The sequence below is a fragment of the Lytechinus pictus genome, chromosome 15 (assembly GCF_037042905.1).
Source record: "Lytechinus pictus isolate F3 Inbred chromosome 15, Lp3.0, whole genome shotgun sequence".
NCBI lineage: Eukaryota > Metazoa > Echinodermata > Echinoidea > Temnopleuroida > Toxopneustidae > Lytechinus > Lytechinus pictus.
In genome coordinates this window covers 23293297-23311389 of record NC_087259.1, presented here as the reverse complement: position 1 = coordinate 23311389, position 18093 = coordinate 23293297, and the positions used below count along the sequence as shown (strand labels likewise).

The 18093-nt window shown below is 36.2% G+C and overlaps 1 protein-coding gene across 1 annotated transcript; it reads right to left on the bottom strand.

Moving 5' to 3' along the window:
• Positions 1 to 659: 659 nt before the first annotated feature.
• LOC135156853 (sialin-like) lies at positions 660 to 10320 on the bottom strand. Its single transcript, XM_064110563.1, has 4 exons — positions 10164 to 10320; positions 6428 to 6560; positions 5894 to 6135; positions 660 to 4687 (listed from the first exon to the last, which is right to left on the bottom strand). Exons 3-4 carry the CDS (start codon positions 6101 to 6103, stop codon positions 4469 to 4471), a joined length of 429 nt encoding a protein of 142 aa, XP_063966633.1. The 5' UTR covers positions 6104 to 6135; positions 6428 to 6560; positions 10164 to 10320; the 3' UTR covers positions 660 to 4468.
• Between the last annotated feature and the right edge of the window lie 7773 nt (positions 10321 to 18093).

Sequence of the window (18093 nt, the reverse complement as noted above, 5' to 3'; positions counted from 1 at the left end):
TATGAAACAGACCCCAGGCCTGGAACTTTTTGGTAGAGTTAGCACTTTCAATAAAGGGTGGACTCCCTATATCCTTTGTAGCTTGTAATCTCGCTCATATCTTTCTCCCCTCAGTGCCGAGGTTAAGCATATTCTCGACGTCGTCGTCGGCCATGCAAGATATCGATGTGCATCGTCGGTGGTCTAGTGGTTGCGACTCCCGTCTTTCAATCAGAAAGACGTGGGTCTGAATCCCAGCCCATTGCGTGTTTTCCTTCAGCAATACATTTACCCACATTGTGCTGCACTTAACCCAGGTGAGGTGAATGGGTACCCGGCAGGATTACTTCCTTGCAGCTGGAGCTACAGCCGGGGTATAGTGCCGCGCCATTGAACATTGATTTGACTTTTAAAAATCTGAGCTGCGAGGTCCCACTTGTCCTCTGTGTCTGTGATATGTTAGAAAAATGAAGCACACAAAAAAAAATCGCGTCCGAAAATCATTATTAAGTGCTTCGAAAAAGTGAAAAAGTGAACTATAAAGTGATTGGAAACACCATCTTAATTTCATCAAATACACTTTCTGAATTCTATTATTATCGGCACGATAGATTGAATAACACAAAATCTCCGATAATATCATATCAAAAGCATTTCTTTTGACTTTTTTTTCTAGTTTTAGAGTTTTGGGTTTGATAGAAAGGCATGTACATATTTTATCTTTCCTTTGTTTTTTGTTTAAACTTCATGTCTATAACGTTAACTTAGTATGTCTTTAATCATTCTCCACCTTTTCCTGTGCCCCTTTTCGCGTAGGTCTTACGTCGCCCTCATCAGCTGAGTCTTGGTACTGATTCACCGGTTCTTACTTTGAATTATGGACCCCCCCCCCAAAAAAAAAAAAAGTTGCGAGTTATTAGAGAATGAAGCAATTAGGGAAATTACGTAATAATTATAACGTTTTATTTACCATGGACGTCCACTTCATTTAGGGAAATATGCTCTACCAGCGGACCCTGCATAATATATCTAAAATATTATCTAAATATATTGTTACGTCTATACGTATGGAATCGTTTAGTGTATTTTTTTTAACTGTACCAGTGTAGTCTAATATGAATTATCTATGGCAAAAAGTACTTTGAATCTTGTAGTAATAATTCTGAAACTTTTAAAAACTATAATCCAATTATTAAAATCCCTTGTTGATATATACAATCGAAATGTTTGGTCTAGTGTGGTCTAGTGGTTAGAGCATGATCGAAAGGTTCAAACCAAAAAAAAAAAAGGCCCGAGAGTAATTTCTGTCGTCTATAACAGTCAGCCACTATGATTAATATGATATTTATGATAATCTATGATAATTATCCTAGACGTAAAATATTTCATGTGTAATTGGTTATATACCAGCTTGGCGTTGATGTGGCAGAAAGCTGCTTTGCCGAGTTCCTACGGGATTTACCTCAAAACAGAAACAGAAAATGTGACACACTTCTACAGATGGTATTCACTTTATCAGCACATGCTAATAAATAATAAGAATTGTTTGAAAATGATAACTGCCATGGCTACTATAGTTTTCTTTGACATTGACTCATGTTTAAGCGGAATAGAATAAAGATAAAGTTTATAGCGCCAAAATAACGACGTTACGTTTTGGTTTCCATTATTTCAACACGTAAAACAGGTCTTCTGGAATTCCTTGCGAGTTTACATCTGTCTGATGAATCCCAAAATACTCTTGTGAAATCTATAAGGGGGTTGGAAATTACTAAACTACTATGATCATATTGTAAGCTCTTACAAATCTCACTGATTTCACCAACTCTTCGTCTTAGTCAGGTTCACTTTGTTCATATTTGAGCTTTCGTCAGATATTTTGAGAAATTGAAAACTATACATTTTTGGAAAGGTAATTGTATAAGGATTCAGAATAACAATGTTTCCTTTTGCACCCATGACCTATATGGCCGCCATTTTGGATTTTCCAAAATGGCCGCCAAAACAGGGTTGTCGACAATATATCGGCTTCTAAGTAACATAGAATCCTGATTTTGACACCTAAATCACCATTTCTGAGGTCAAGGAATCTATTGGTATCAAAATAATCAACTTTATTCAAGAAAGAAAATGATTTTCATGGTATTTTCTGTCCTTTACTGCATATTTCCAGACTAGAACTCATTTTAAAGTCCAAAATAAGTATTCCAATTTAAGCGATCTGACCATACCTTTCAGTAAGGGAAATGTAAGCCATTGTGTCATGTATGCTTTTTCTAATAACTTGGCATGTGTTTCAGGTTACGTGATCAAGGTCAAAGGTTAGATAGGGTAGCTGAACTTTGACCATGTTAGGGTATCAACTTGAAATCTTAAACAAGCTTAAGTTTTGAAAGATTATCATAACTTAGAGATGGAATGGGTAATAAAGTATCACAGATCATCTTGAATGAGTTTCAAGTCACATAATCAAGGTCAAAGGTCATTTAGGGTTAATGTATTTTGACCATGTTGTGATTTTACTATTCAAAACTTATCCAATGCTAAGATTTTTATTTTTCAAACTCGGCCTAATTTAGCAAGTCCCTATATTGTATAAAACTTCCATATAATGGTCATCAAGTATCAGAAAATGGATAAATGAATTTTAGTCCTCCATGTGAAGGTAAGTGGTCAATTATGAGTCAAAATAAAGAAAATTACAAAGAGATTAGGTGAGATTTTAAGTTTTCAATAAAATTGAAAATATCTATCAGTATTAAGTTAAACATGGATATAATGATTAACAGCTATCATGAATTAGATTACTATGATTTAAAGTTACTGGCTCAAGGTCAAGGGTCATTTAAGATCTACCTATTTGGATATGTATATATTGCTCATAGTCTCGACACACTCCACTGCAGTACATTAAACTTGTCAAAGGTGGTTTTTGGATATCACAAAGGTTATAAAATGAAAAGGAAGCTTTTCACTCAAGGTAAAAGGTCATTTCAGGTCAATGAACTTTGTATTAAAGATGAATATTATTTTTCTATTTTTGAAAAATCATTTATCTTACATGAAAGATATTTATATTTTGAAGTCAGCACTGCTGCTGTATTGAATTATTTAGTGCAGGTGATGCTACCAGAGGCATTCCACTTTGTTTAAGTTAAAAACAGTTGGCCCCCAAATAACGTTGGAGTTGCTAGTGACCTGAGATGTCATTCATTATTTATTTGATGACTTTTTAAAAAAGAAATGTCCTTCCTCTTTGAAAGTTACAATGACACTTTAAAACCTCACCTTGGTAAAGATTTTAATGTTGATGCCATGAACATGGTCAAACTTCATTGACCCAAAATGATATTTGGCCTTGATCATGTGACAGCCTGAAAATCGTGGAAGATGACCACTTCATTACCCATATCATGTTGTATTATCAACATTTCAATCTTTATAACCAAGGATCATATTTTGAAATGGCATTACAGTATAAGGACATATTTGATAAATATTACATATAAAAGTTATCAAGTATCAGCAAATCCAATGGAATTTCTGCATGGTCACTCTGGGCACTAAGAAAAGATCGATGGTCATTTGGGGTCAATAATTGATGTCAATTTATACTAAGTTGAATACCGATAGATCGCCTGCAGTACACAATCCAGTTTACATGAGATCACAACAATAAGTTTAAAGCTCTATTACTCAGTCAAAATCCAGATTTCGAAATAAAATTATTAATTGTATCCTTAAGATGGATAATCAATTTATATTGCTATTAATTATTTGCTCTTTTAAGTCTAACAGCACTCTAAGTTCTTAGAAAATTCGCGAAAGATAACAAAAACTAAAAAAATATGAAATTTCAATAACAAACTTGAGAAGTACAAGAAATGGTGCACTTTATTCAAAACCCATGTCATTTTCAGCAAACTTTGCAAAGTTGTAGAGGAAGGTATAAGAGGTGCAAACATTAAAAGATATTGGTTCATGTGCTTGTTTTCAAACTATCAGTACTTTTATTAGAGCAAATGTGCTTATTAAAACACCCAAAACGAGCCAAAGCTTTGTATCTATGAGAGGAAAAAATCGGAAAAAACACTTTACCATTTATTCAAACTCGGGGTCATAATTCGTCGTACTTTGCAGCACTACAGAAAAGAGTATTTTGAAATTGTTGAGGAATTAAAAAAAACAAGGTCCATGGAATAATTTCAGCTTATTAGCTTCATAAAATAACATATCGGATTTGCAGTTAGTACAGATAAATCAGCTCATACCTACAGCTGATTAATCACCTGCTTATCCATTGTGACGTCAGCGCGCAGAGTGTAAAGTGTGCGCAGATTCTGATGCGCAGAAACATAACTGTGAAACGTCCTTACTACAGGGTCACACAAAAAAGAGAGTTATCGGCAATTGATGATTATTAGCAAAAAACATGCAATTGATGATTATTAGCAAAAAACATGCATTTTATAAATCAGGTTTAAACAGTCTATAAAGTATGAATATGAACATTCCCAATTAAACCACGTGGGGAGATGTCACGATTTTTATATTGTGGTTTGTCACCAATTTCATTCTTATTATCATCTGCTGTCCTCCTCGCCCAAGGCTGAAGCTCAGCAGTTCCAAAGATGAGGAAGAACACCATTCCAAACATCATGATGCCAGCACTTATCCAAAATACTATTTTCCATCCACGCGGGTCAGTCTGTCACAATATAGAATAAAAAAAAACCCACAAAAGATAAGTTAAAGATGTAATATAATTTAATCTGTCTGATATAAATCTAATCTTTCATATCCCATTGAAAAAAAAAAAATTATTGGGCGTTACTAGGATTCAAAGGTTTCGAATTCCATAGAGAAAATTTCTTCAAGAACCGTAAAGGCCCCTGAAAAGAGAAGGTAATTTTTTTCTTCAAAAATATATGTAAGCGACTGAGCGGAGTCATCACATGCATCCTATTTTCTGTAGAGGGCTAGAATATTAAGCGTAGCCATAAATCAACCATTACAGACGGAGGAAGTTCGCCGGCCCTGGCAAAAAGTTTATTGTAAATGACTGAAGATAGCAGAAAACAATAATAACAAATATTGGCGATGGATTGAGGAAAATCCATCAAAGAATAAAACAAGTATTAGAGTTTTAATTATTTGGTTTGTGACGTCACATGCGAGCAGCTTTCCAACATATCGTATATCATGTATATAAAAACGGGGAAAAAATGCAATTTTACCACAAAAATTAAAAATAGTCTTTAAATAGTCTTTATTGTACGTTCAGTATATCAATAGACAAATAATTATTTCACACCATCTCGTAACAATTTCAAAAATAAGTCATCACGAACCAATAAAAAGTGGAAATTTATGCCCTTTAAATTGCATAGCATAAATTATGAGGCAGCTGCTAATTAATGGCGTCACAAATAAAAAACTTGGCATTCTAATAACTTGTTTAATCTTTGATGGATTTTCCTCAAAACTTCACCATTTTTTATATTGCTACTTTTACAACACTTTACAAGAAAGATTTCATCAGGATGAACTTCTCCTTTAATGGAACAGTCGCCCTGAAATGACTTCATGCACGATTAGCGACGTGGACCATGAAGACGACGGTATCTCGGTTGACAGACCTATGTTAGTCCACCATGTTTATGATCAAAGCAGGTTTTATACATACCATTTCCCACAAAAATGTGTTTAATCTTTAAGCAGTAATTTTCTCTTCGATAGTGTACCACTGTCCTCGTGCTTAAAGTAAATATATATATTTATATATTTTAAAGTATTAGTCCAGATTATGAGTTTCGGCCGAGGTGTGGATTTAATTTTTTTTATTTGATTTGTTCTCCGACCTTCTGTCCCGGAAACCCCTATCAGATATTGTATAGATTCCCAACAAACTTGCCTGATCTTCTGTGAACCGCGCGATAAGCAATGGAACCAGGAAACCGGACGTCGCCGCGAACACGTTGACGATGGCGCTGATGATGCCAGAATAGCCAGGTGCGAAGTCGAGTGGACACATGCTTGCCCCAGACATCGAAAGACCGCTGATCGAGAGACCGAGTGTGAGAATTACCATGATTGCGGTAGTGTTGCATCCGACGTACCCCATGAGCACGAGAAGGACAGACGAAGGAACAAAGGCTATTGATGTATGAATGAGAAATACAGTGTATAATAATCCCGACAGATAACTTGGCGTTTCTCTCGTAATAGTACTTATAATGTTCTCCATACAGACATTACAGAAATACTGAAGCTGAAAATGATATTAAACGTACAGATAACCTCTGAATTTTTGAAAAAATAGGGGGCTGAAACCTCTAGCCCCTCCCACCCGGTTAAAGAATTAAATAAGCTATGCTAGTTGGTTAGCATTTTTCTCCATTAAAACAAGACCAGAAATTTAAATAGGACAAACCGAACAGGAACTTACCAAGAAATGTTATAAATTTTCTGACTGTTGTAACCCTGAAGTTTGTATGAGCAATCAGAAAGTCTGCGAATCGTCCTCCAACGGTCCAGACCAACCAGTAAAAAAAGAATGGCACAGCCGCCAAAAACCCGGTCTAGTAAAGAAAAATGATAATAATAATAATGAACAACTTCGTAAACAATAATGGACTAAGGTACTGCCGACCACATGAAACTCGGTTAATCGGTTCCCGGTTAGGTATAGCTCGTTATTCCCAAATACTCCGGATGATCGATATTCAAAATTTTCATTAATCCGTATAGGTTCGATATTTCGAAAATAAATTTTCGTATAATAATAATAGTCAGTTCTTGTATAGCGCATAACACATTATGAATAACGTCTCTAGGCGCTTCCAAAGGACATGGATATTATATGTTTTCCCGTCCAATTTCGTCAGAGTTGCATTTTAATTAACTAATAGGTATTCAAAATCGAAGGATTTCCGTAAACCATTTCCTCTAATGATTCATTTTAATTTATGAAGTATTCAATTTCTGTTAAAATCATTCCTATAAATTTGATAGAAATTCAATTTAGAGAGAAAATCATTTACATTCACGACCCAATGTTGTCATTTAATTTCGCACAAACGGAATGGCCGTTCGATTTCGCCCTAGATACCATTTTCAATTTCATTTACGACACACAGATTTGCGCTGTAAACACCCAGATTCAGACAACATGTTTCTGTGTTTATTTTTCATCGTGTCATATTCTCTCTTTTTTCAAACTTAATTTCATCCTTTTTTTCTTTTTTCTTATCTTCAATGAGATTGAGTTTATTTCATGTCATATTCTTTCATTTTTTAAACTTAATTTCATCTTTGTTATTTTTTTTTTCTAATCTCTTCAATGAGATTTATTTTATTTCATGTCATATTCTCTCTTTTTTCAACCTTAATTTCACCTTTTTTTTCTTTTTTAAAACTCTTCAATGAGATTTAGTTTATTTCATGTCATATTCTCTAATTTTTCAAACTTAATTTCATCTTTTTTAATTATATTTTTCTAATCTCTTCAATGAGATTTATTTTATTTTATAACTATTTTGGTTAACTTTCACATGGTTATAAACCATTTTTTAATTATCTCAATAAGTGGGTTAATCATGTTTTTCATCTTTTTTTTTCATGTTTATATTGTTATTTATATCGGGTAGGGACAGGGATTCGATATATAGCATTGGGATATGCTTTCTTTTGATCATTCATTATTAATAATCATCAAAGTCTATCAGCTTCTTCATCCATCAATCTGTTGATGAGCCAGGTACCGTGGCATATATGTCTGGGAATGGTTGTACCATTGCGTACACTTGGCTGGTGTAATGGCGTCAATATTCTGCAGAGCAGCCTCTCTAAGGGTGTCACCACGCCATTGCTCGAGGTTTACCCCTGCATCCTGAGCTGCCTGTCTGTCTCCAAAACGAAGCTGCCACGCTGGTTGAGCCAAAGTCCTCTTGACGCCGGCCTTGAAAGCCAAGTGAGCCATTTCCGTCATGTTGAGGATAGGGGAATAGGGAGGAAGAAGCTTCGTCTGGATGATGGGGTTAGCTCCATCTGGTAGCTGGGCGCGGACATGAGGTCTTGCGTTATCATATATCAGGTAGATAGGGTCGTCTGCCGGGAGCATCTGGTCACATTCAGCAACGGTCTCGGTGAGGAATCCCTCAAAGCTCTCTCTGCATGGTCACCGTTCCGAATGCGATTCGGTGGTGGACAAGGCCGATGGCGGCGGAAACCGCGAAGGTCACGTTACAATTGCGACCTCGCTGGCCGTGAACCACCCTCCTGGCCGGAACACCACGTGGAGCTCTCCCACGTGTACGCCTGGTCCAAATGTTATACCCTGTTTCATCGATGAAACACAGTGTACTACGACGCCGTGCTCGAGAAACCACTCGGCATATTCCTGACGCTGGTCAAGAACGGTGTTCCTAGCATCTGGGACATCCTCCGCCATTTTCATTGTCAGCAGCATCCCATCAAGTGCCCTGCATGGCTACAGTGGATGTAGAGACTGCAGGTTTGTTAGGGAGGTTCCGCTCAAGACTCTCCTTCATTTCATTAAGGGTTAAGAGTGGGTTACCATCCATGATATTCTCTAGATGGTTGCGCATATCCATGTCGAGTTTCACATTTCGGGCCCCGCCCCTTGGTAGCTTGTGAATTCGTCCCGTGTCAAGATACGTCGCCGCAATCGACCTAGCCGTTGATCTATTTATTCCAAGAGCATTGGCAAGTCCTAGGTAATCTTGATGATTATCAATGCTTCGACCAACCTGGCTCTATCGGTGTTTGAAATGTTCATGTATTCTCCTCGGGCTGCCGCCATACTGTAGTCGTCTGTAGGTAGGTATATCGTGGAAGTGGAGCGAAAATAGGTTGTTGCTTCGATAGCGGTTTGTCAGAGGAATGATAATTTTTCAATATGGTAAAGAAACTAAATATCCAATGCAAAGTAAATCAAATTTGCATAAGTATTCCAAAAAAACAGGTTGAGAGTACAGCGATCACGTAAAAGCAACAATGAAAAACACTGCCCAGATGCTTTAACTGTTTGCATAATTGGAATTCCTTACCAATTGTAAAGACGGTGCCGGTACAAATTTAAAAGCATTTCGTGTGCTCTTTTAATTTGATCGCCTTTTTCGCATGTTTAAGTGAGATAATCGAGAAATCGCATGCCTATGAAATTAAATTAAACTTACTGTCTGACAATTTAAATGTTGATCTCATCCGTCATTCATATTCATTCCGAATTGAATGATTACTTGGTCAAATCGAATGAAAGTTTGACGAATTTGGACGGGAAAACCTTTATTATCCCGGCTGTAGCTCAAGCAGCCTTTTCCAGCGCTCGCCATTTCAAGGGATAAATTCCTGCCAGGTACCCATTCACCTCACCTGGGTTGAGAGCAGCACAATGTGGATATATTTCTTGCTGAACAAAACTGCGCCATGGCTGGGATTTGAACCCACGACCCTCTGTTTCAAAGTCCGGAAACTAATCCATTGGGCCACAACGCTCCACAACGCTTCGTATAGTTCAATTATAGCATTTTTCCAAAAATGTATATATATTCTGTCTACCACACCTTCGATATATAGGTAGGTCTTTTCTAATTTAAATCTTCGATATTATTTCATAAAAGATATATAAAATACTAAATTTATTCCTTCTGCAAACTGCCGAGGGTGTACATACTAATTTGCAGAAACCAAAGATGAAAATGCATAAAAAGTATAATGTCTTTAGAATGGTGCATCGTATGTTAACAAAATACCTGCTTGATTTTTTCCCCATATTTCTTGTTGACGGGTACGCGTCATAAATTAATGTTTATTTTATATATATTTAAGTATGAATGAATGTCTTTGTTAAAAGGCGGAAAACATGCATTGGCCCCTCCAATTAAAAGAAGTTTGGTATTTCTATTACGTGGACCGGTGGACAAATTTCAAATCTATCAAAACGCTCAGAAAATCGAGAGGGGTATCCCATGCAGGATAATTTGTGGGTGGGACACGCCTCCAAGGTGTCAAGGTGTGGGGTGGAAGGTGTGATCTACATGTGAATTTATCTGCTTATAAGTACACAAGTCGCCCCTATAACCTATACCCAGTTGCACCAATCCAATATAGACATGATAGATACTCAATATATTTTTAAAGGAAAAAAATAGGCATACTACCTCTGTGATGTCAAACTGGAGCACATTCTTTAGATAGATAGGTAGATTGGTAATAAAGAGATACAAGATCCATAAAAGACTGAAATCTGCGATGCACACAGCTAAAACAGGGGCTGATGTGAGGATAGATCTCCACGGATATGTTTCAGGTTTCTTGAAGATAAATAACCATGATCATATTAAGATAATCAAGCGTCACTTAAAATAATATACGATATGGATACACTGCAAAAACTCCGGTGTTGATTTATCACCAGCCCGGAACCTATATGTCCACACCAGAGAAGTATATTGAAACACCAGTTTGGAATCAAACCGATGCTGTTTTATTACTAATTGGTGTTGTATAAACACCTATCTGGTGTTAGACCAAAACGAAACTGGTGTTGTTTAACACTTCTGTGGTGTGGACATATACAGTGCGTATCAAAAAAAAATTTACACTTAGGCGTGTTGTCAAAAGTGTGCGTGCGTCTTTACCTTTATATTCTACGGCGAACCCGCTGAGCGTGCCATTGTCCATATTTCTTTCCTACGGGTCAGTGCTCTTGCCATTCAAGACGCCAGCGTGCCCTTTTGCAGCGAAAACGGAAGCGTTCGCTTTTATCTTTTCTTCTGACATGCTTCGGTTGGCTCTCCGATAATATGTTTTTGCATTAGCGCCCTCTATGTTCACGATATCGGCGTTTTAGGCAAACTATTGAACGCCCGATCTCTAGTCACTGATCTGAATATCATTGTGTCCTTGTATCGTTGTGCCTAGTCCATTGGGGGTACATTTTCCACAGTTACGCTTTCACAATTTCTTTTTATAGTTTTTCGTTTCAGGTTTCAGTAGTGACAAAGTTCAATTAGATTTAGATTTGATTTTTTTAAATAGAACGAGTTGTTTTATTTTGAAGAATATACCGTTAAGACACTGACTTTCTAAAAGTAAATGTTCAGGCGCGGGTAAGATTTTTTTTCATCACACTGAGCCCACACAGTCAGCATTGTCGGGTGAAAAGGAAAAATATGGAATTGTCCTTAACTTCTTTGTAAATGAAATGCAAAACCCTTTGCAAAATATGCAATATAAATCATACCTGGGTCCCAAAATGATGGCATTTAAATATCTACATTGAAACGCTATACTGTGACAAAAAATAATAAACTCATAAAATGCAAGCGTTTTTGTGGGAAAATGGACAAGGGCATCGTTGAAATTCATATTTGAGCTAAACATAGGCCTATATCTAATTTAGCCAAAGTGCACAACAATTTTACTCTTATTATACATTATGTTTAAACATTAACATGCTAGAAACTTATATATTCACACATAATACAGATGTCGTGCAAAACAAACGAATAAAATATCATTAATTTGAACTTTTAAAAATTAAATTGGATGATCAAGCAGTCATATCGGTCATTGTTGATTAAATGCACAATTCTTGAATTTCATTGCCCGAAATTTAGAACAAAAAGTATTTTCGTTACTTTGTAAGACCATTACAAACATCTTTACTTTCAAACGAAATCAAAAGCACTTAACAATTTAGTATAAAAATTATCAAATTTGAGGTAGTCTTGACCATGAATTGAGTTGAATGTTTATAAAGGAATTATAGCGTATTTTAATGAATCCCATTCTAAACTTTGAATGACCGATGTCTCCGGGGAAAAAATATCGCGTGAATTAAAATGCAAATTAACACATTTAAGTGACTCTGACATGAAATTGGACATGAAAACCTATATTATCTTTTTACCTGGGATTCGTCTATATTCTCTTATCAATTTTAAGTGACCAAGTGTTCTTGATTACCATCCAGCAGACACAGAACCGAAGGGGGTCTCGGCTGAAGCCTCCACACTCTTTTTCCTCCAAATAGCGTACAAAACGTAAAAAGTACCATGATTTTATGCCTGGTGATCCCCTTCAAAACCGTTCGGCGGTTGGGGAAGGCTTAATTATTTCTTCCAATTTTTCAGTTCTACTCACAATATTTAATTTTGTCAACTTAATTTTAATGGCTTCTTTTCTTTCATCCAACTTCATTTCTTCCTTTGAATTTTTCTAAACCTTTTCTATACTTATTTTTTTAACCTTCACGTTTGACTTATACAGTAGTGCATATTGCCGTTGATTTCTTCTTCCTATCAAATATCTGAATTTATCTGCAATATGTGTGTGTCAAATTATTGCAAATTAGATTCCCAGTGTCTAAGGTAAACATAATTTACCGACGTAAAGTTTGTAATACGAAAGCCTCTTTGGCCTAGTTTCCCTTCCAACTTTGTACTTCACCTCTTAATCGTATAGCTGTATTCTGTATAGCTTGCAAATTTAAATACTTTTACACACAAAAAAAAATCAATAAACGTTCAGGAAATGGTCATGCCTCGGTCACATTTGCTCTCCGGCGGCCGTACGGCGAGTCGAAAACAGCCGTTTTATTCATTTTTATTCAAACCACCTATATTTAGCTGGTACAAAAACTGTTGAAACGACTGTTTCCGACTCGCCGTACGGCCGCCGTAGAACAAATGTGACCGAGGTATTAGGCATACTAGATCAAGAAGGATGGAGTGTATGCTGGCGCAGATCCTGCCGAATTAACACAATACAATCTAATAGGCGCCGTATTTATTGTGAACAATAGTTGGCCTCTCAAAAGTATTGTGGTCTATTCTGTGACCTCTACTATTGTAAGCGCGTTGGGCCTAATGGGAAAAGCGCAGTACAAATAATAAGTAATAATAATAATACTAAAAGAAGTCAGTGGGTCTATATTCTGCACCTGGAGGGTACAGTAGTGATACCGGGGGGGGGGGTGGCATCCGGCCCTTGCGCCCTCCCCCTTTGAGAGCCATTATCAATTGCTAATGTAAATATGCCATTTTTACACAAGTGTGCCCCCCTTTGAAACTCACAGTATGTATTTTAATGAGGATATGTCGTTCATGCACAAGTGAGGACCTTCACTTTCGCCTGGTAAACACCCCTTTTCCAAATATATTTGATTATTAAAATGCACGGAGAGATGATAGGCAAATAATATAACTCGAATGTTAATATTAAGAGTTGACCTATAAGGAGGGAAGTTACATGGTTAATTAAAAATGTGTTGATAAAATATCAGTGGAACGTTATGTTATAATTTGCTGCGCCAAACAGGTTTTATGTAATATTGCTCTTTATAAAGACAAGTATTAAACTACATTAAATGTCGAAATGCTGAGATGTATAATGGAAACCATATTAAAATACACATTACGAAAAGAACCAAAATCAAGGCTCTAGTATGGGGACAAAACGAGAACAAGAAAACTACCCATTTGATGCTCATTTTAATTCCCCGAAAGCCGGACGTTGAAAATGACCTGGGCCAGTGCATTGCTAGCTGTATTTAATGGGAGAGCTCGGCTTACCCCATTGTCAAGGTAGATTTAGATTACCCCATTCTTGATTGGGGAGATTACCCTATTGTTGAACATAGAGGTGGTCTGACTGGTGGCGGATTTCAATAGAAGGATGACCCCTTGATTGGTGGGGGTATTTCAATGGGAGATTACCACTTTGTCAGCGCGGGTGACTGTCTTAATACTTTGATGTGTCCCCGATGTTTGGCATAAAAATGAAAGTCTAACTTCCATCCTTTTCATAGATTTCGTTTGAAAATACTTACAGTGTACGTTTATAAGGTAAACTTGAAATATGAGAAGGCGCTTTATAATATGTAAACCAAATATGATTTGTTCATAAGTATCTTTATAATAAATGTTTTCAAAATCGAGTTTCATAGAACAGATGTATAATACTCCATTTAATAACAACCATAATATTTCAAAGTCATCGAGAGGGTAAGTATCAGACTAAATAATGCAAGCGTGATTTGTTCAGGCGCTGGTAAGATTTTTCTTTTCAATCCCACTGAGCCTGATCTCTTTTTTTCATACAAAAGCCGGGATAGACATGTGGTTAAATAAGCATTAATTGGATTCGTGCTTTCGGGAAAACAGTATTTATTTACGAGCAAGAACATTGAAGTGTTCAGTGTTGGCACCGGTTGGCACCACTGCGATGAAGTTAATTCGAATTGTGTTTTTGAACAGGATCAAAATAGTAGAAGTAAAAACGTTAAGCTTATTATATATATATGTATTAATCATTCGGATTTATGCATTATTATGAACTACACGTGTCTATAATTGAATGATTTATATGTATTCAATCAGTGGCAGATTTTCAGGTGGGGCACATTTTCCCTTGAAAACTTTTTAGACGAAAAAGTTGTCACTAAAATAGGGCATTTTGACCCGTTTAAAACGTGACGTTAAAAAATTAAGGTCTTTACTTGTGTTTGAACAACATATTCATATTACAGCTATTTGCTGTGACTCTCAAAAAGTGAGTACACTTGCAGGGGCGGAACCAGCCTTCGCCAAAGGGGGGGGGGGTCTTTTTAACCACATACCCCCGATCAGCCGCTCAAATATGATTTTTGTTTGTTTAAATGAATGTAAAATAATCTCATAAGCCTTATTTAAATAGTGCGAGCGCGAAGCTCGAGCTATTGTTTCAATTATTATTCCATGTATTTTGTCCTAAAATGGCATTCTGGCAATGCTTGTGATCCTAAACGAGATGAGTAAATTTAATATACGCTTTGATCATTCTGATAAAAAAAAGATATGTTTACGGCTGATTGCAGTTAGCCATGAAGACGTTACATATTTCAACAGTCAAATAACGCGAGCGCGAAGCGCGAGCTGAAAATTTTGACCTTTCTACCTGAAGAATTGAAATTCTAAGCAATTTTTGTAATCATGAAAAAGTTGAATATATAACAAAGCAATTGATGCGAGCGCGAAGCGCAAGCGGAAAATTCGAGATTTGTAGGAAAATTGTGAGTGGATATGGATCACAGTTAAAAAGGAGCTGATATGTTTCATTATTATTACTTTGAGTTTGACATACATGTAGGACCGGGACATTCTAAGAACATTATTCTATCGTATGAAAATTATGACTGTCTTCCTATTTCTCTTCCTATCAATGCGCTAGATGAAACTTGTCGATATTCCATTCTGAAAAAGGAACAATTTAAAGCGCTTTTGTAATAATGAATAAGATGCATGAGTTAATATATTTTTAACAATCAATGTGCGCGCATATCGCCAGCCGAAAATTGTTGATAAACTGTCATAAAATGGAGATTTTAAGTAGTTTGTTATAGAATTAATATTTAAATTTTTATAACTCACCAATCAAAATGCAAGCATGCAGCGCTAGCTGATACGTTTTTACAATCTGACATGAATAGGGATATTTGTATAAGTACATGGAATACAGGAAAATAATAGGTACCTGGAAATCAAATTTTGTGAGCGCGCAGCGCAAGCAGAAAATGTTTATATTCAGACAATAAAAATTTTTTTTTTACAGAACACTTTTTTAAAATGAAAGTTCAATTTCCGAGCTGAAATATGTTATGTATATTGACTTCAAACTTTGATATTTAAAGTTCCATATATGTAAATCACCTAAAAGGTAATGCGAGCGCAAAGCACGAGCGAACATTTTATATAATGACATGAAATATTTTTTTTTATTGTTTTCGAAGTCTTCCCCTCATCGTATTTATTCACTCGTTTTCCTCCTCTCATGTTTACCATTTTTTCTCCCCTCTTTTCCCTTTTTTGGTCTTTCTTTCCCCCTTTTTTTGCTCCGCCAATAGGGGGAGGAGGGAGGGCGGACCCCTTGCCCCACCCCTGGATCCAACTCTGGAACAATCTACCAAAAAGTATTAAACAAGCAGATTCAAGAGAGAAATTCAAATCCGTGTTAAAACCTTTTTTGTTAAATATAGCTTTCCCTCCGCATGTGAAGCCCATCAATTGTTTACAGCCTACTGTGAACTGTACAACTACTTTATTTTTTGGTGTAATTCCTTCTCTCTCTATATTTTTTCCTTAGCGTGTAGATAAATGTTTTGTTCTAAGTGGTATACAAATAATGTAAATTAGTGGCGTGCGTTTCCCGATCTCCGTATCGAAATCAATATTAATGAGAGAGCGCAATTTCATTGTTTTCGCTCTAATGGGGGAGGGGAGGGGGAGAGGGTCAGTGTTCAATCAAGCAAAAGACGTAGGCCTATATGTGCATAAGTCCATGTCATTGGTGTAATGATAAAGATGATGAATCTGATGAATTCTGTTTGTCGACGTTATAATAAAGTTAATACAATCAATATGATTCAGGCGTACACCGCTTTAACTGCATGGTATCATGCATCCAGAAATCGAAATAGCCGATGTATTCAAAACGTACGTAGCCGGGATGGCATGCAGTTCGGATGTTACAGTACTCTAACATTAGAATAATCTCGTATTACAAATGTCAATTTTGCGAAAATGCACACAAATTCATAACTTGATAGACTCTGGGGGGTGATGTCGATATAAAAATCGCATCGACCTCGATATGCAAGCATGTTTGATACTGCGTCGGACTTGACAACCCGCAAAATCTTTTCCAAAATTAGATGAAGGCCATCCATTCTCATTCTTTTTAATCTAAATATAATCTATGTATTTCAGGATCATGATATGAAAACATTTTATAACAAACATGATAAAGGAAAAACGCGTCTCAAGTTATACATGGTTCATTGCCGCAAAATATACCAATCATCTTCATTTGTTATCATTTAATCATCAACATTATCACTGATATTATTATTCGTATTATCATGTCCGTTAATTATCATTATATCATCATCACTGTTATCATCATCACCATCATCATTCATTCAGTATCTATTTCCAATCGTTCTCCAATATCAATTTTATATTTTATATAATTAAGAATATATGAAAGGTAATAGTAATGATAATGGTGATGCTGGTAATCATGAACATTAGATCCGTTTTGTGAGATAATTTATGCGATTTTACACGCTAATCGCTACTCGATGATGGTGAAAGAAAGAAGTCGGGACGGTAGTTACTGTATACACGTACTTTATTACACTATAGTACAAAAGATTCCCCATCGGACGGGCCAACGGTCTTTTGAAATAGGTTTATCTATTGAAATTATGACAATAATCACGACAGCGGATATGGGGAACTATTCTCTGAGCGCCTCTCCCATTCATTGTTGTCTGTGGCGAACCCGCTGAGCATGCCATTGTCAATGATTCTCTACACGGGTGAGTGCTCTTGCTTTTTCATGATCATAGGCCTGGGCAATGACTAAGAACAGTTCGATGAGTATCAATGTCAAGTAATCCTGAAAGGTCAATAATGTTAAATTCTCTTGCTGGAGAAGACTATATCATGGCCCTATTTGCTTTTGCTGTAGGCCAGTTGTGTACAACCTGATATAGATGATAAATAATAATTATCTTTCATCTATTTTAGAGTAATGATCTAATGTTAATATCATTCTACATAATCACCCTGAAGCTTACGGCCCCATATCTTCACCCGTGAACTATTGAAAATTGAAGTTTAAATTATTGAACATCATGGCATCCTAGTATTGTACTGATTTTTACCATCACTGCAATATAGATAAAAAACTAGAGTTAATTCTACTCACATTGATTTTACTTTAGAACAAATTCAACCCCCCCCCTTCCCTTCCCGCTACAACCTTTCTTTCATTCCCTTTCATTATTTCCTTACAAAAAATGATCCTAATTTCAATAACTATGATAATGACATAGATGATTTGCTGTTGACGATAATGATGCTGCTGATGATAGTGATGATAATCAAAACTGATGATGTTGATGGTGGTGGTGGCGGTGATGGTGAATGTGGTAGTGGTAGCCTTGGTGATTATGACAAATAAAAATACTGAAAGTTACGAAAGTCACACATTCAATGAATAATACCTAAAAACATACTTTTAGATGAAATAAAAATCACACAC